Below are 16099 nucleotides of genomic sequence, written 5' to 3'. Positions count from 1 at the left end.
CCAATAACCAGAAATTTCTTCAAAGAAATGACACGTCAAAGTAAAAGGGGGAAGTTGAAATTAATACTAATTCTCTATGTTCTATGTCAGTGCTGTATCCATCAAAATAATAAGCAGACTTCACCCAGAGGCAGTTTTCAAGTAATAAAAAATACCTAGAAAACAAACACAAAAAAAGAGGCCGGAACAATAACACAGCAGATAGGGTGTTTGCTTTGCACGTGACAGACAAGATTTTGATCCACAGAAACTGAGGAATATAAAAAGCTTGTTAAATTGGATGTGGGATATTATAACATAAAATAAATAATTTCTCCTAGTTTTATGTATTGTGATATATCTTCAGACTGAAAGACTGTAAGACTGTTTCAATAATAATAATAATAATAACCAAACCTTGGGGCTGGAATGACAGAATAGCAGGTAGGGTACTTGCCTTGCACGCAACCAACCCAGGTTTGATCCCAACATCCCACAAGGTCTCTGAGTCTGCCAGTAGTAATCCTGAGTGCAGAGCTAGGAGTAATCCCTAGGCAATGGTGGGCATGGGCCCAAAACAAACAAACAAACAAAAAATAGAACCAGGGGCTGGAGAGATAGCATGGAGGTAAGCCATTTGCCTTGCATGCATAAGGATGGTAGTTCGAATGCCGGTATCCAATATGGTCCTCTGAGGCTGCCAGAAGTGATTTCTGAGCGTAGAGTCAGGAGTAAGCTCTGAGCGCTGCTGGGTGTGACCCAAAAACCAAAAACCAAAAAAAAAAAAAAAGAACCAAACTAAACCATATTTCTCTCAACTCTGACACTATTATTTTTTCTAGATAGGGAATCCACCTTAACTAAATGTTTACTAAGCTTTGTTAAGTGTTTACTAACTGTTCACAATAAATTAATAGTTGTTTTATTAAAGTCACTAAATTATTAAAGTTACTAAAAATGTATAGTATTACTTCCTCTGCTTAGGATTTATAACAAGTTGAAAATCCACATGAAGGGTTACTTTTTCCCAATTATTTGGTGAGGAAGAGAATGCTATTTTAAATTTTACTAAACAATTTTCATAGCATATGTGTCCCAAAAGAGTTAGGATTTGAGGGACTTGTATAAACATGTTGTCTGGAGAAGAAAAGAAGAAATTATTGGCCACAGTGCTTTAATAAAATAAAAACTAGGGGCCGGAGCGGTGGCTCAGTGAAGGACATTTGCCTTACATGCGGCTGACCTAGGACAGACCACAGTTTGATTCCCCGGCGTTCCATATGGTTCCCAAGCCAGGGGCGGTTTCTGAGCGCATAGCCAGGAGTAACCCCTGAGCGTCACCAGGTGTGGCCCCCAAACCAAAAATAAATGAAATAAAACAAAAACTAAAAAGAAAACAATACTAATTCTTGGAAGAAACAGAATAAGCAAAAAATGATACAATGCTTAAGTCTGTGAAAGAAACAGAAGGGCGATAAAAGTTTGAAAGAGTTAGAAAAACACCAGTAGGGTGCTTGCCTTGCATGTAGTTGACATAGGTTTGAGTCGTGACATCCCATATGGACCCCTTACCTAAGTGCACTACCAGAAGTAATTCCTGAGTGCAAAAACACAAGCAACCCCTGAGCATCACCAGGTGTGGTTCAAGAGTCAAAATCAGAAACCAGAGGCTGAAGAGATAGTGCAGCGGTAAGGAGTTTGCCTTGCAAGCAGCCAATTCAGGTCAGATAGTGGTTCAAATCCTGGCATCCCATTAGGTCCCCTGAGCCTGCCAGGAGTGATTTCTGAGTGCACAGCCAGGAGTAAACCCTGAGCACAGTCGCATATGAACCAAAAACAAAACAAACAAACAAACAAAACATTAGAAACCAACCACTCCAAAAGGCTGATAAAAGAATGGAATAGAGAAAAAAACTAGGACATGATGTATTATTGGTCTTAATTGTTTTTTGAATGCTTAGCAAATAGGTCTCTTTATATAATATTTGTTGAATAAATGGTGCTGTGGGACAGAAAGCAATCGACTTGAATAGTGAGAACAAATGAAAAAAGGCATAAAGTGTTAGGATTAATAAGAATGAAATGGCTGAGGGGTTACAGAATAGAAGACTACATAAATAGCAATTACTTTTTGGAGGGCTAGATGTTCTGAGGAAAGCATGGTGTCTAGAGGCAAGCAATTCCGAAGGTCTTCTGCTATGCTTTTCAACATAACATCAGTATTATCTTGAGTAAAATCATCAAAGTCTCCTGGGAAATAAAAGGGGGGACAAATCTTTTGTGGTTGTAGTTATATCTAGGTTAAGTGATTATAAAATAGATTAACCATTAATCATATTAATCAGAGACAGAATTGCTATTTAAAATATTGAGTTCTTCCTTTATTCAAATTATCTTAAACATAAAACTTGACTATCTCACTGTCATACAAAGACATGAAAATATGTTGTATTTTAACCTTTGATTTTGGCTTTTGGGCTATGCCTGGTGATATTCAGGACTTATTCCTGATCTTACGATCAGGAATCATTCCTGGTTGTGAGCTCAGGGTCCTTATGTATTGCTGGGATCTAACCAGGGTCAGGTATATGCGAGGCAAATTTCTTTTTTTTTTTTTTTTTTTTTGGGCCACACCCGGTAACGCTCAGGGGTTACTCCTGGCTATGAGCTCAGAAGTCGCTCCTGGCTTGGGGGACCATATGGGACGCCGGGGGATCGAACCGCGGTCCGTCCGAGGCTAGCGCAGTCAAGGCAGGCACCTTACCTTTAGCGCCACCGCCCGGCCCCAAGGCAAATTTCTTAACCCACATTCAATATCTTGCCCGTTATTTTAACTTTTTTTTTCCCTTCCAGCATTTGGGTCACACTTGGCTGTCCAACCCGATTCATTCTCTGTTGTCATGGAGAATTTTTTTTTTTTTTAACACATTAGCTGTTGTTGTTATCCGGTTTCTGTCATTAAATATTCTGATTTCTGTGCCAGAAGAATTCTGTTTTCTGTGTGGTTTCTGTGTTTCATCGAGGTCAGGATGTGGAGCGACCTGCCCTGCAAGCAAGTTGCTGCTGTTGCTGAGTCATCTGGGTGTCAAGTGAACACTCCTTGGAGTAAAGTCAGTGCAGGGTAGCAGCAGGGTCTCCCCTGGTAGAGGTTTGTCTCCTGTTGATGTAGACAATTGTGGTTGTTTCCGTAGATGGTCAATGGTTCAGGGGTGTATGGGCAATGCCCATTCTTCGGAGGCCTGAGACAAGTCATTATGCCAGTGTTTAGGGTATAAGGCCTAACTGCATTACAAAATTTGTGTTCCTATTTCTATTAGATAATAACTTGTTTGCATATGTAGGATTTTCACTTTTTTTTTTTTTGTTTGTTTTTGGGCCACACCGGCATTGCTCAGAGGTTACTCCTGGCTGTCTGCTCAGAAATAGCTCCTGGCAGGCACGGGGGACCATATGGGACACCGTGGGGGACCATATGGGACACCGTGATTCGAACCAACCACCTTTGGTCCTGGATCAGCTGCTTGCAAGACAAACACCGCTGTGCTATCTCATCGGGCCCGGATTTTCACATTTTAATGCACCTATGCAAAAGAGAAACATTGCCACGATATATTATTGCTGCCTCTGGGGAGCCGAGGGAACAAGTCCAATAACCCCCTTAACTTAGCTCTAACATGAATTCTAAAGTGAAAGACTCTTCTACCATAATTACTTGTTGAACAGATCACAAAGAAAGAAAAATAAACAAACATAAAACAGTGGACACAACTGTCACTGTTTAAGGAGATATTCACTAAGAGTTATAGTGGTTAAGGGAATACATCTAGGATATTCAAAGGAGAAATGCATGTCCCTTTTATGTCATTAGAAATAGTCAGGAGGAGGGTGCTGAATCCTGGACGCCACTTTGGTCTGTTATTTGGCCTTCTGAAGTCTGCAAAATGACTACCAAAAGATTCATATCGGGAAAGGTCTTTGAGTGGGAAATAATCAGAAACCTAGTATGGTAGCAACCACAGTTATACAGTGAAGGAAGGAGGAGGACAGGAGGCTGCTGAGAATAAGTAAGTAGGAACAGAGTACTGGTTTCTTCTTAGCCAGAGTCCATTTTCTCACTTTGGTAGCTTTTTAGCAGCTAGCTTGGGTGGGGATAATAATGTGCTTCATGGGGAGCCAAGAACTGAGGGTAAAAATGGTTAAATGTTGGGGCTAGAGAGATAGCAAGGTAAGGTGTTTGCCTTGCATGCAGAAGGTCGGTGGCTCAAATCCCGACATCCCTTATGGTACCCCGAGCCTGCCAGAAGCCATTTCTGAGCATAGAGCCAGGAGGAACCCCTGAGCACTGCTGAGTGTGACCCAAAAACAAAAAAAACAAAACAAAGGTTAAATGTGGGGTAATAGGAGGTGGGAGTGAGGGAGTAAAGGAATAAAATGAGCTTCTTAGCAGCATTCTGAATATGGCAAACAGATTAAACCAAATGATATTCAAATATTTGTCTAAACATTTCGTGTGGGGCACTAGCCCCGCATGGTTTCACAATCGATAGGGTGAGTAAGAGAAAGATGCCTGGGAATTCCTGAAGTCAGCACCTCTTGTGCTGCCATTCCCCATGTTGGCAAAAACTCTTGGCTCTCAGGAAGGAAAGAGATCCTTCAAGAGCTGAAGCCCAGAAGTTCAAAACCCCCATCCAAGCCCTCCCTCCGGAGCCAGGTGGGAAATGGGGAAAGCCTGGGCTAACTTTTAAGCTCCTTGTCAGGACCCACATCACTGGCTCCCCGGGTGTGTGGCCCAGGGGTAGCCCTGGAGTTCCAAAGGAAAGAGGTGGAAGGGTGCTGGGGTGAGCCAAGCCCTGCACCCCCATTAGGCCTGGTTAAAAAGGCCTTTGGCATGGCGGAGGACTGCCAAACCCCATGTTGGCAAAAACTCACCGGTGTATTATTTTTAATATTATCTTTTAATCCTAAAACTCCAATAGGTGTCACTATTATAATTTCTATTTTATGACACAAATAAGAACCTGAGGTCAAAAGATTAAGCTACCTGCCTCATATACTAATAGCTAGAAAGGAGTATTATTGATAGTGGTTAGCAGGTAATTTCTTAAATGATTTTCAAAAAAAGTTTTTGGGCCTAGCAATGGCTGCAAAAGATACGGTATTCTGGGGCCGGTGAGGTGGCGCTAGAGGTAAGGTGTCTGCCTTGCAAGCACTAGCCAAGGAAGGACCGAGGTTCGATCTCCAGCATCCCATATAGTCCCCCCAAGCCAGGGACAATTTCTGAGCGCTTAGCTAGGAGTAACCCCTGAGCATCAAACGGGTGTGGCCGAAAAAAATAAAAACAAAAAAAAAGATACTGTATGCTGTGAGAGGCAGGGTATTAAAATGTATAAAACTGAAACTTACTCAAAACTATATCATAAGGATTTCTCATAAAATTAAACTCCCAATGCTGAAGCGATAGTACATGTATGAATAAAGCACTTGCACTAGGCTGATCACATATTGGTCCCTGGCACCACATGTTCCTTGAGCACTACTAGGTATGACCCAAACCACCTTCCCCAGAACCCCACTAAATTTCTTAAAACAGTAATACTGGAGAGATAATAGTAGGGTAAGACACGACCCCACTTTAATTCTTGGCACTGCATATGGTGCCCCCACCACCCAGCACCACTAGGCACCTCTGAGAAGAACAAGAGTAGCCTCTGAGAAGCAAAACCAGACCACCACCAGTGGTCTGGCCCAAATCTCCCCCCCCCCCAAAAAAAAACCCACACATACATTTAGAAGTGTATACTTTGAAGAATGTCATGGGTATAGTTAGAGAAATTGCATTAAATCTGTACAATGTTTTGGGAGTATTGCCATTTTAATGAGTTAATCCTCTCAATAGATAAACAGGGTTAGTGTCTCCATTTCTTCATGTCCTCTTTTATTTCCTGAAGCAGTGTTTTGTAGTTTTCTTTATAGGTTCTTCACCTCCTTAGTTAAGTAGACTCCAAGATATTTGAGTTTGTGTGGCAATAATGTGTATGGGATTGTCTTTTTTTGTTTTTGTTTTTTGAGGTCACACCCAGCAGTCCTCAGGGGTCACTCCTGGCTCTATGCTCAGAAATCGCCCCTGGCAGGCACGGGGGACCAAATGGGATGCCAGGATTCGAAACACTGTCCTTCTGGATGCAAGGCAAATGCCTTACCTCCATGCTATCTCTCCAGCCCCTGGGATTGTCTTTTTTTTTTTTTTTTTGGTTTTTGGGCCACACCCTGTGACGCTCAGGGGTTACTCCTGGCTTCTTGGGGGGACCATATGGGATGCCGGGGGATCGAACCGCGGTCCGTCCTAGGCTAGCGCAGGCAAGGCAGGCACCTTACCTCCAGCGCCACTGCCCGGCCCCTGGGATTGTCTTTTTAACGTCCATTTCTTCCCTATCATTATTTGTGTATAAGAAAGCCACTGCTTTTTGTGTTAATTTTGTAGCCTGCCACTTTGCTATATGAATCTTTTGTTTCTAGAAACATTTTGGTAGTCTTTAGGGCTTTTAAATATAGTAGCAAGTCATCTGCAAACAGTGAGAGCTTTACTTCTTCCTTTCCTATCTGTATACCCTTGATATCTTTTACTTGTCTAATTGCTATGGCAAATACTACCAGTTCTATGTTGAATAGGAGTGGTGAGAGGGGGAAGTCTTGTCTTCTGCCAGATTTTAGAGGAAGGGCTTTTAGTTTATCCCCATTGAAAATAATATTTGCCATTGGCTTGTGGTGGATGGCCTTGACTATACTGAGAAAAGTTCCTTCTATTCCCATCTTGAGAGTTTTTATCATGACCTTGGACCTTGTTGAATGCTTTCTCTGCATCTATTGATATGATCATGTTTTTTTTTATTTTTTTCTTTTGTTGATAGATTTACATATGTTTTTTTTTTTTTTTTTGGGCCACACCCTGTGACGCTCAGGGGTTACTGCTGGCTATGCGCTCAGAAGTTGCTCCTGGCTTCTTGGGGGACCATATGGGACGCCAGGGGATCGAACCGCAGTCCATCCTAGGCTAGCGCAGGCAAGGCAGGCACCTTACCTCCAGCGCCACCGCCCGGCCCCAGATTTACATATGTTAAACCATCCTTGCATTCCTGGAATGAAATCTACTTGGTAACAGAATATGGCCTTCTTGTTGAGGCACTGGATCCTATTTGTCAGGATTTTGTTCATTAAAAATATTGGTCTGGGGCCTGGAGAGATAGCACAGCGGCGTTTGCCTTGCAAGCAGCCGATCCAGGACCAAAGGTGGTTGGTTCGAATCCCAGTGTCCCATATGGTCCCCCATGCCTGCCAGGAGCTATTTCTGAGCAGACAGCCAGGAGTGACCCCTGAGCACCGCCGGGTGTGGCCCAAAAACCAAAAAAAAAAAAAAAATTGGTCTGTAGTTTTCCTTTTTTGCAGCATCTCTATTTGGTTTTGGTTTCAGGGTGATGTTAGCTTTATAAAAACTATTTGGGAGTGCTTCTGTTTCTTCAGTTACCTGGAAGAGCCTGAAAAGGACTGATAGTAGTTCCTCTTGAAAGACAAAATAATTCATTAGTAAATCCATCTGGGCTTGGGCTTGTGTTTTTCAGAAGACTTTTTTTTTTTTTTTTTTTTTTTTTTTGGGTCACACAGGCGGCACTCAGAGGTCACTCCTGGCTCTGCACTCAGAAGTTGCTCCTGGCAGGCTCAGGGAACCATATAGGATGCTGGGAATCAAACCACCACAGTCCTGGGTCAGCCATATGTAAGGCAAAAACCCTACTGTGCTATCTCTCTGGCCCATGTTTTTCAGAAGACTTTTTTTTAAAACTTCTTTAAAATTTATTGATTCATTGATTGATTTCTGGGCCACAACTAGCAGCACTCAGGAGTCACACCTGGCTCTGCATTCAGAAATGGTCCCCCTGGCAGGCTGGGGACCATATGGGATGCTGGGAATCGAAACAGGTCCACCCAGTCAGCAAGTGTCCTACTGCTGTGTGATCTCTTTGGCCTGCCCCTGGAAGACTTCAGATTACCACTTTAATTTCATCAATAGTGATAGGCCTGTTTAGATATGCTAGACAGCTAGATCATCCTGATTCAACTGTGGAAGATTATAAGAGTCCAAGAATTTATCTATTTCTTCCAGGTTCTCATATTTTGTGGCTTAGTTTCTCAAAGTAGTCTCTGATTAGATTACCCTTTGTATATCTGTATTATCTGTAGTGATCTTTCCCTTTTAACTTCTAATCCAGTTTGTTAAGTTTCTCTCTCTCCCTTTCTTTGTGAGTCTTGTTAGTGGTTTATAGATCTTGTTTACTTTTTCAAAGAATCAACTTTTGCTTTTATTGATCTTCTGGATTTTTTTTGAATTTCCACTTCATTGATTTCTTCTCTAAGTTTTGTTATTTCCTTCTGCCTACCTATTTTTGGTTCATTTTGTTGATCATTTTCTAATTTAATAAGCTGTGTCATTAAGCTATTTATGTAGGACCTTTCTTCCTTCCTGATGTATGCTTGCAAAGCCATAAAGTTTCCTCTTAGTACCACTTTTGCTGTGTCCCAATTTCAAAGAAGTGAATCAAACATTCCTGAAATTCATTTGAAACAATAAACACCCACAAATAGCTAAAACAACCAGAAGGATAAAGAAGATGGAAGGCATCACTTTCCTCAACTTTCAATTGTAGTACAAAGCATTAGTTATTAAAACAGCATGGTATTGAATAAAGACAGACCCCTCAAGTCAGTGAAATAACCTTGAGTATTCAGGCAATGTTCCCCAGACATAGTCTATTAATCTTTGATAAAGTGGCAAGAAACACAAATGGAGTAAGGAAAGCCTCTTTAACAAGTGATGTTGGGACAATTAGTCAGCCACATGCAAAAAAGCGAACTAGGACCTCCATCTAATACCCTGCACAAAGGTCAAATCCAAATGGATTAAAGACCTTGATATCAGACCTGAAACCATAAGGTATATAGAGGAGCATGTAGGTAAAACACTCCACGGCATTGAGACCAAATACACCTTCAAGGAGGAAACAGCACTGTCCAAACAAATGGAAACAGAGATAAACAAATTGGACTATATTAAACTGAGAAGCTTCTGCACCTCAAAGGAAATAGTGACTAGGATACAAAGGCCTCCCACAAAATGGGAGAAACTACTGACCCAACACCCATCAGATAAGGGACTAACATCTAAGATATACAAGGTACTGACAGAACTTTTTTTTTTTTTTTTTGGTTTTTGGGCCACACCCGGTAACGCTCAGGGGTTACTCCTGGCTATGCACTCAGAAGTTGCTCCTGGCTTAGGGGACCATATGGGACACCGGGGGATCGAACCGTGGTCCGTCCAAGGCTAGCGCAAGCAAGGCAGGCGCACCTTACCTTTAGCGCCACCGCCCGGCCCCAGGTACTGACAGAACTTAACATGAAAAAAATATTTAGGGGCTGAAGAGATAGCACAGTAGCAGGGTTTTTGACTTGCACGTGCCAACCCAGGATGGAAATCAGTTCGATTCCCGGCATTCCATCTGGTCCCCCTGAGCTTGCCAGGGGCGATTTCTGAGTGCAGAGCCAAGAGCTCTCTGGTGTGGCCCAAAAACAAACAAACAAAAACAAAAACAAACAAAAAAAAAGGAAAAAATTTAACCCCATCAAAAAAATGGGAAGAAGGGGCCAGAGAGGTGGCGATATAGGTAAGGCGTTTGTCTCCCTTGCAAGTGCTAGCCTAGAATGGACCGCGGTTCAATCCCCTAGCGTCTCATATGGTCCCCCCAAACCAGGGGCCATTTCTGAGCGCATAGCCAGGAGTAACCCCTGAGTGTCAAATGGGTGTGGCCCAAACAAACAAAAACAAAAAAAGGGGGGGAGAAATGAACAGACACTTCCTTAAAGAAGAAATATAAATGGCCCAAAGGCACATGATAAAAAGCTTTACATTACTAATCATAAGGGAGATGCAAATCAAAACAACAATCAGGTACCATCTCATGCCACAGAGACTGACACACATCACAAAAAAACAAGAACAATCAGTGCTGGCGAAGATGTGGGGAGATAGGAACTCTCATTCTCTGCTGGTGTGAATGCCATTTACTTCATCCTTTCTGGAAAACAATATGGAGATTCCTCAAAAAACTGGAAATTGAGCTCCCATATGATCCAGCTATACCACTCCTAGGGATATATTCTAGGAACACAAAAACACAACACAAAGAGGTCTTCTGCACACCTATATTCATTGCAGCACTATTTACAATAGCCAGAATCTGGAACCAACCAAGATGCCTGACAACAGATGAGTGGCTAAAGAAACAGTGATACATATACACAGTGGAATACTACGCAGCCATCAGGAAAATAAAGTCATGAAATTTTCCTATACACAGATGGACATAAAAACTATTATGCCAAGTGAAATAAGTCAGAGGGAGATAGACACAAAATAGCCTCACTCATCTATGGGTTTTAAGAATAATAAAAGACATTATATAATAATGCCCAGAGAGATGAGGGCTGGAAGGGCTGGCCCACAGTATGAAGCTTGCCACAGAGTGGTGAATTCAGTCAGAGAAATAAGTATTCTGACAACTATCATGACAATGGTAATGAGTTATAGAAATAGAATGGCCTGGGGCCGGAGAGATAGTATGGAGGTAAGGCATTTGCCTTTCATGCAGAAGGTCATTGGTTCGAATCCCAGCATCCCATATGGTCCCCCGAGCCTGCCAGGAGCGATTTCTGGAGCCAGGAGTAATCCCTGAGTGCTGCCAGGTGTGACCCAAAAAACAAAACAAAACAACAACAAAAAAGAAATAGAATGCCTGTCTCAAATACAGGCGGGGGTGGGGGGGGTGGGGGAGGAGGGAGATGGGAGATGGTGGTGGGAATGTTGCACTGACAAAGGGGGGGTGTTCTTTTTTTGGTGACACCCCCCCCCTTTAATTTCTGATTTGGTTGGTTAAATTACCCTCTCTCACTCTCTCTGTCAGTCTTCCAAATAGATCATCAATCCGGGTGTTCGTTTTTTTTTTTTTATAATTGAAATCCAACTTCAAACATGTTTGTAATCATGGTACCTAAACAAAGATATTAATTAAAAAAGAAAGTGTATACTATTCCATTAAGGTAAATGCCTTATCCACTGTACAATTTCTTTTCTTTTCTTTTTTTTTTTGGGTTTTTGGGCCACACCCGGTAACGCTCAGGGGTTACTCCTGGCTATGTGCTCAGAAGTTGCTCCTGGCTTGGGGGACCATATGGGACACTGGGGGATCGAACCGCGGTCCGTCCAAGGCTAGCGCAGGCAAGGCGCCTTACCTTTAGCGCCACCGCCCGGCCCCTCCACTGTACAATTTCTAAAGCCCCATTTTGTAGATGCTAGACATTCTGATATGGTTATATTTGACCCAAACTTTGGCAATGGCTCTTTGCATTTATGATTATTTATTAAATAAATTCTTAGAAGTAGTGGGTTTCATGCCAAATTTCTTTTCTGAAAGATTATATAAATGTACTTTTAAAAGATACTAAGTGTATGTACTTTCCTCTTCCTTAAATTTCACAGTATTGACAATTATAATAAACAAATGTTGCTGCTTTAATTTGCATTTCTTTAATTACTAGTGAGAGTGAACATCTTTTAACATGTATAACAGCTATTTCAGGATGTGTGGTAACAGTAGGCTGCTTGGAAAAAGATTAAAGAAAGGTGTTAATCAGTTGCCTAAGGACAATAAAGCTTTTTCTTAAATTACATATGTAGGAGGAATGGGAACAGAGAAAGAACTGCTCTAAAGTTCAAAGATTAAATCTTAAACTATCCTACTTATATTAGAGTATATGTGAGAGAAAGAAAAGTCCCCAGACTGACAGAATGACTCAAACTTAACTTGGTGTCAAATTCCATAAAGTCTTGTTTCCTTTTAATTCCCAGTTAAATTCCTCAGTCATTGTTATCCCATTCTTAGAATATCATTATCAATACATCAGAAAAGGTTTCACTCTAGACTTTTTAATCTTGGGAACCGAGAGGTAAGTACAAAGGGTAAGGAGCCTGCCTTGCACACACTGGTCTGGCCTCACTTCCTGGCACCCCTTTTGGTCCTCCAAGTCTGCCAGAAATGATCCATGAGAATAGAGCTAAGAGTAAGCACTTAGCATAGATGGGTGTGGCCCCCAAATTAAAGATAACAAAGGTTGAAAAAAAACCCAACCCCAAATCCCTTTATAGATTGCCAAAATAATAATTACAGTACATTTTGTGGTGGAGGGGCAAACCTAGTAGTGCAAAGGCCCATATAGTGCAGAGACTAAACCCACTGCCTCATATTCAAAGCAGTATGTATGTTCCAGCCCTTTACGCAATCTCAACAAAATATGCCTGCATTTTCTATTCTCAATACTTCCCCACAGAATTTTTGCTTTTGTTCTTGTTTTTTACAATAAAAATCTGTCTAAGTTACTTCTCTCTTTCAAATTTTTTGGTTTTTGGGTCATACCTGGCAGCACTTAGGGATTACTCCTGGCTCTACACTCAGAGATCGCCCCTGGCAGGCTCAGGGGACCATATGGGATGCCAGAATTTGAACCACCATCCTTCTGCATACAAGGCAAAGCCTTACCGCTGTGCTATCTCTCCAGCCCCATCTCTTTCAAATCTTATCTTCACCTTTAGCCTTCAAATGTTTGTATCCTTACCTTAAAATCAGGGCCACTTGGGGCTGGAGAGATAGCATAGAGGTAAGGTGTTTGCCTTGTATGCAGAAGGTCAATGGTTTAAATATGGGCATCCCATATGGTCCCCTGAGTTTGCCAAGAGTGATTTCTGAGCACAGAGCCAGGAATAACCCCTGAGCGCTCCTGGGTGTGATCCCAAAACCAAAAAAAAAAAAAAAAAAAAAAAAAAAATCAGACACCCTTAAACTTTTTAAACAGGAAGCCAGTTCACTGTCCCTCAAAACATTGGAGGCTTGACTATAGCTTAAAAAAACTTGAACAAATTCCTATGCACACTGCACATATCTTATCTTAAAATTAAAAGAAAAAATTAAACAGAAACAAATACAGGGCCCGGAGAGATAGCACACCAGTGTTTGCCTTGCAAGCAGCCGATCCAGGACCAAAGGTGGTTGGTTCGAATCCCGGTGTCCCATATGGTCCTCCGTGCCTGCTAGGAGTTATTTCTGAGCAGACAGCCATGAATAATCCCTGAGCAATGCTGGGTGTGGCCCAAAAAGCCAAAAAAAAAAAAAAAAAAAAAAAAAGAAACAAATACAATATTTAAAATAAAGAAAAAGGGGGTTGAAGCAATAGCACAGTGGTAGGGCATTTTTATCTTAAATGCAGCTAACCAAGGATGAACCTGGGTTTGCTACCCGGCGTCCCATCTGATCCCCTGAGCCAGAAGCGATTTCTGAGCACAGAGCTAGGAGTAACCCCGAGCATCACCGGTTGTGGCCCCCGCCCCCAAAAGAAAGTAAAGTTCAATCAACAAACTTATCAGTATTTCTTTCTTTTTTTCTTTTTTGGCCACATCCGGTGATCCTCAGGGGTTATTACTCCTGGCTATGCACTCAGAAATCTCTCCTGGTTTGGGGGACCATATGGGATGCCAGGGAATCGAACTGCATTCTGTTCTAGGCTAGCGCATGCAAGGCAGACGACTTACTGCTTGTGCCACATGTCTGTCCCCTTATCAGTATTTCAATGGGAACTCTGAGTCTGCTTTTAGTGGTGCGGTAGTATGAAGACCCCTGCCTGAAACTGAGAGGAGGAGTTTAGAGACAGAGAGAAGGAGGGGAGTTGGAGAGTATGGTGCATATCCCACATATATGTACTGCTGGCCAATGATGAGTTGGCTGCTAAGCTGGATAGGCAGAGGTGGCAAAACACCTGCTGGGCCAGATAGATGTCCTTGGTGGGCTGCATGTGGCCCTGAGGCCATAGTTTTGGGCTCCCCTACCATAAATGAAGTATAGTGCAGAATTAAGAGCAGTTATACATTAAGTATTATCCATAATCATATTTTTCTTTTGCTTTTTGGGTTTCCAGACTCAAACTTTGAAGTTATTTAAATTTTAAAAATTAAAAACCAATCAATCAATCAATAAAGTTATAAAAGTTTTATAAAAAAAAAACAAGAGGATTTTTGATTTCTTTTCTTTTCTTTCTTTCTTCCTTTTTTTTTTTTTTTTTTTTGGTTTTTGGGTCACACCTGGCTCTGAGCTCAGAAATCGCTCCTGGCAAGCACAGGGACCATATGGGATGCCGGGATTCGAACCATTGTCCGTCCTGGATCAGCTGCATGCAAGGCAAATGGCCTACTGCTCTGCTATCTTTCCAGCCCCAGATTTTTTATTTCAAACATGGTATCTTCCTTCACCTTCCTTACTTTTCTATTTTTTTGTTTGCTTGTTTGTTTTTAGGTCACATCTGGCAGCGCTCAGGGCTTACTCCTGGCTCTATGCTCAGAAATTGCTCCTGGCAGGCTTGGGAGACCATATGGGATGCCAGGATTTGAACCACTGTCCTTCTGCATGCAAGGCAAATGCCCTACCTCCATACTATCTCTCTGGCCTCAAGACCCAGAAATCTTGTCAAATTTAGTATCTCGGAACTTCAATGCTTATATAAGTTTTTGTTATTAAGATACTTATTTAAAAAATTGTTATCTCCTACACCAGGGGTCCTCAAGCTTTTTAAACAGGGGACCAGTTTACTGTCCTTCAGACTGTTGGAGGGCCAGATTATAGTAAAAACAAAAATTATGAACAAATTTCTATGCACACTGCATATATCTTATTTAGAAGTGAAGAAACAAAATGGAAATAAATACAATATGTGGCCCGCAGGCCATAGTTTGAAGACCCCTGTCCTACACAGTCTGGACTGGGTACTGGGGAAGACTGCATCCCTGAATCACTAACAGGCATCCTACATGGCCTCTCAGCACTTCTATTCTCCTACCTACTCCACCCCACCTCCAACAAAGAAAAACCTACTCTAATTAGTGACAGGTATTAGTGACAGGTAGAGGGTAAGGACAATAAAGACCTACTGAGAAACCTGACTCCCTACTCACACCTTTGGCAGTAGTGGGCTCATCTTAGGGCATTGGGTGAGGTTGCTATCTCCTGGAATTCTAGCTAAGAGCAGAAGAGCCACAGGTCTCCCAGTTTTTGACTCAGTAGCAGGAGCAATCCAGGCCCTGTGTTATTTGTTCAGCTTTAGTCCAGTGACAAGAGGGTAGCATGAGGATCTAGTGACCTACAGAGGAAATTGCATAAACTGAGCAGGAAGGAGCTCCAGGAGGCCGAAGAACAAAACTAAACAGCATTGCACGGTTACTAAGATCTAAATGATTATTGTAGCTTCATTCGCAAATCAGGCCCAGACAGGTTAAATCATTAAACAAGGTGGTTGCCTACTAAGAAGACTCAAATAGGATCAGCATCCTTATAAAATGAAGCAGAGGAGTGATAGAACAGCAGGTAGGATGTTTGCCTTGCAAGTGGCCAACATGGGTTCAATACACAGCACCACATATAGTTCTAAGTCAGGAATAAGTACTGAGCATCACTAAATATACCCACTCTCAAAGCCATGTAATATCCAAAAAAAAATGACTGCTTATCAAGAATAGGAAAAATAATTTGTATGAGAAAGGGCAATCTACATGCTAATAACCAGGTAGATAAGACTTTAGATTATCATACAAGGATCTTATAACAGCCATCATAATAATGCTACTACTATTAATGCATACCTCAAATATAAGTTATCATGCAGTTACTTCATCACAGTGAAAAAATGTAAAATCAACTATGAATTCTTATAACAAGTGAAAATAAAAGAATAACCACAAATCATTTATGAAAAATAACCTGGAAATTACAGAACTGAAAAATACAATAATCAAAGCTTTATTTTGCTTGGGGGACCATGTAATTCCAGGGATAAAACCAGGGCTTTCTGCATGTAAAGTAGTGGCACAATATCTGGGTTATCACACCAGTCCCCCCTCCTCCCCAAACTCATAGGTGCCTACTTCCTAAAGTGGTAGAAAACCATGTGGTTTTGGGAATCAAACCAGAGTCTC

General features: G+C 41.7%; 1 protein-coding gene across 1 annotated transcript in view; it reads right to left on the bottom strand.

The window, feature by feature from the left end:
• LOC126001696 (uncharacterized) overlaps nucleotides 1-16099 on the bottom strand; it is a 47069-nt gene that overhangs the window by 19149 nt on the left and 11821 nt on the right. The window contains exon 2 of the mRNA XM_049768954.1: nucleotides 2108-2229. Within this exon, the coding sequence (XP_049624911.1) occupies nucleotides 2108-2229 (122 nt within the window). The remainder of the gene's footprint in view (nucleotides 1-2107; nucleotides 2230-16099) is intronic.

This window comes from Suncus etruscus, chromosome 2 (assembly GCF_024139225.1).
Source record: "Suncus etruscus isolate mSunEtr1 chromosome 2, mSunEtr1.pri.cur, whole genome shotgun sequence".
Taxonomy (NCBI): domain Eukaryota; kingdom Metazoa; phylum Chordata; class Mammalia; order Eulipotyphla; family Soricidae; genus Suncus; species Suncus etruscus.
This window is presented reverse-complemented; position numbering and strand designations above follow the sequence as displayed.